Consider the following 1,704-nt stretch of genomic DNA (forward strand, 5'->3'; position numbering starts at 1 on the left):
TTATGTGCAGCAACAAGGGACCAAGTATCACCCAGACAAAATCAGTTTGACTAATAGAACTCTGAATGCATTTATTAAAATTAACTTGAATTTGATCATGCATTCACTAACTTTTCCTTCTATCTTATTTCCTGGCTATTGCTAAAAGATGATCTGAAATAATATTAGAATTGGAGAAAAGAAGAAAATACATATCCTCACTGGTCAATTATCTTTCGTTTGATAGAATTATCTCTGAGAAGGGCATGAATAATAGAAACACTGAAACAGAATCCTAGAAGAAATCCAATTCATCATCTCTCCTCCAATCTAGGTCTTAGTAGCAATGCTTCTGAATTTGCTGTCTCTTTAGAATTTAATTATACTTTTTAAACACATCATTCTCTGAGAAAATTCTTCTTTTGACAACAGCTTCTTCAGGGCTGCTTTCATGGCTTCGTTTCTCAAGCTGTAGATAACTGGATTGAGTGTTGGAGGTATTACAGTGTAGACTATGGAGAATGTGAGGTCCATAGCTGACAGGGAATCTGAAGGGGGTCTTAGAAACTCGAAGCTTGCAGCTGAGAGGAAGAAAGAGACTACAAACAAGTGTGGTAAGCAGGTAGAGAATACCTTTGTCCGACCATCAGCTGACGGAATCCTCATCACCGTTAAGAAGATCTGGACATAGGAGAACACAATGGCGATCAAGCAGACAAAGGCTGTGGATGTTGTGAATGCAGCCACTGCAATCTCATTAATGAATTCATAAGAACAAGCTAGTTTTAGCATTTGGGGAATGTCACAGAAGAACTGGTGAATAATTCTCTGCCCACAAAGAGGAATTGAGAAGTTAACAGCTGTGTGTATGAGCCCAGATAGGCCTCCTGCCATCCAGACAGCTATCACTGCACGCTTGCAGGCAACGTTATCTATAATCGTCTCATACTGCAGAGGCCGACAAATGGCAACATACCGGTCATAAGACATCACTGTGAGGATAGCTACTTCTGATGATGCCAAAGATATGAAGAAGAAAACTTGAAGCATGCACTGACCAAGGGAAATGAAACCGTTGTCCATGAGTGAGTTTGCAATGGATTGAGGGACAGTAACAGAGATGAAGCAGAGGTCCAAAAGAGAAAGGTGCTTCAAGAAGTAATACATTGGAGAATGCAGATGGTGGTCCAAGGTGATGATGGTGATAATGAGCAGATTTCCCATGATGGCCAGCAGGTATGTTATCAAAAAGAGCACTGCATGTAAAACCTGCAACTTACGCTCATCAGAGAATCCCATGAGGAGGAATCCAGTCTTCGAGCTTTCATTCATTAGGGTCACTCTTGAGACTCAAAGTTTAGCTCTATTTAGAAAAAGACAGAATAAAACTACTGACATCAGGAAGAACTTGTCATTCCTGGGATTAGCTACCATCCAGTTCTGACAAATATTTAGCAGTTTTTCTGGAAATAGAAACCCTAAATGTGATTAACAAGTCATGAGAATTTTCTGGAGTAGAATCTGACTTGTCAAAGTTAGAAAAACTGAACGATGTTGGAAATAGCTTTGGTTCAATAAAACCAGTGAAAATGAGGTCAATATAGTAGCTTCATTTTTTCTACATGTAACCTTAGCATCAAAATAATACACCACTTTTGACAGTAATCAGCCAGGCTGTGGTGGTGCACACCTTTCATTCCAGCACTTGGGAGGCAGAGGCCGGCA

At 40.0% G+C, this 1,704-nt stretch overlaps 1 protein-coding gene across 1 annotated transcript; it reads right to left on the minus strand.

The window, feature by feature from the left end:
• Positions 1-348: 348 nt before the first annotated feature.
• On the minus strand, positions 349-1,314 carry LOC146890803 (olfactory receptor 14J1-like). The gene has a single exon (XM_085680063.1). It carries the CDS (start codon positions 1,309-1,311, stop codon positions 349-351), a length of 963 nt encoding a protein of 320 aa, XP_085536189.1. The 5' UTR covers positions 1,312-1,314.
• Positions 1,315-1,704: the final 390 nt, after the last annotated feature.

Source organism: Myodes glareolus, chromosome 18, assembly GCF_982192425.1.
Source record: "Myodes glareolus chromosome 18, mMyoGla1.1, whole genome shotgun sequence".
Taxonomy (NCBI): Eukaryota; Metazoa; Chordata; class Mammalia; order Rodentia; family Cricetidae; genus Myodes; species Myodes glareolus.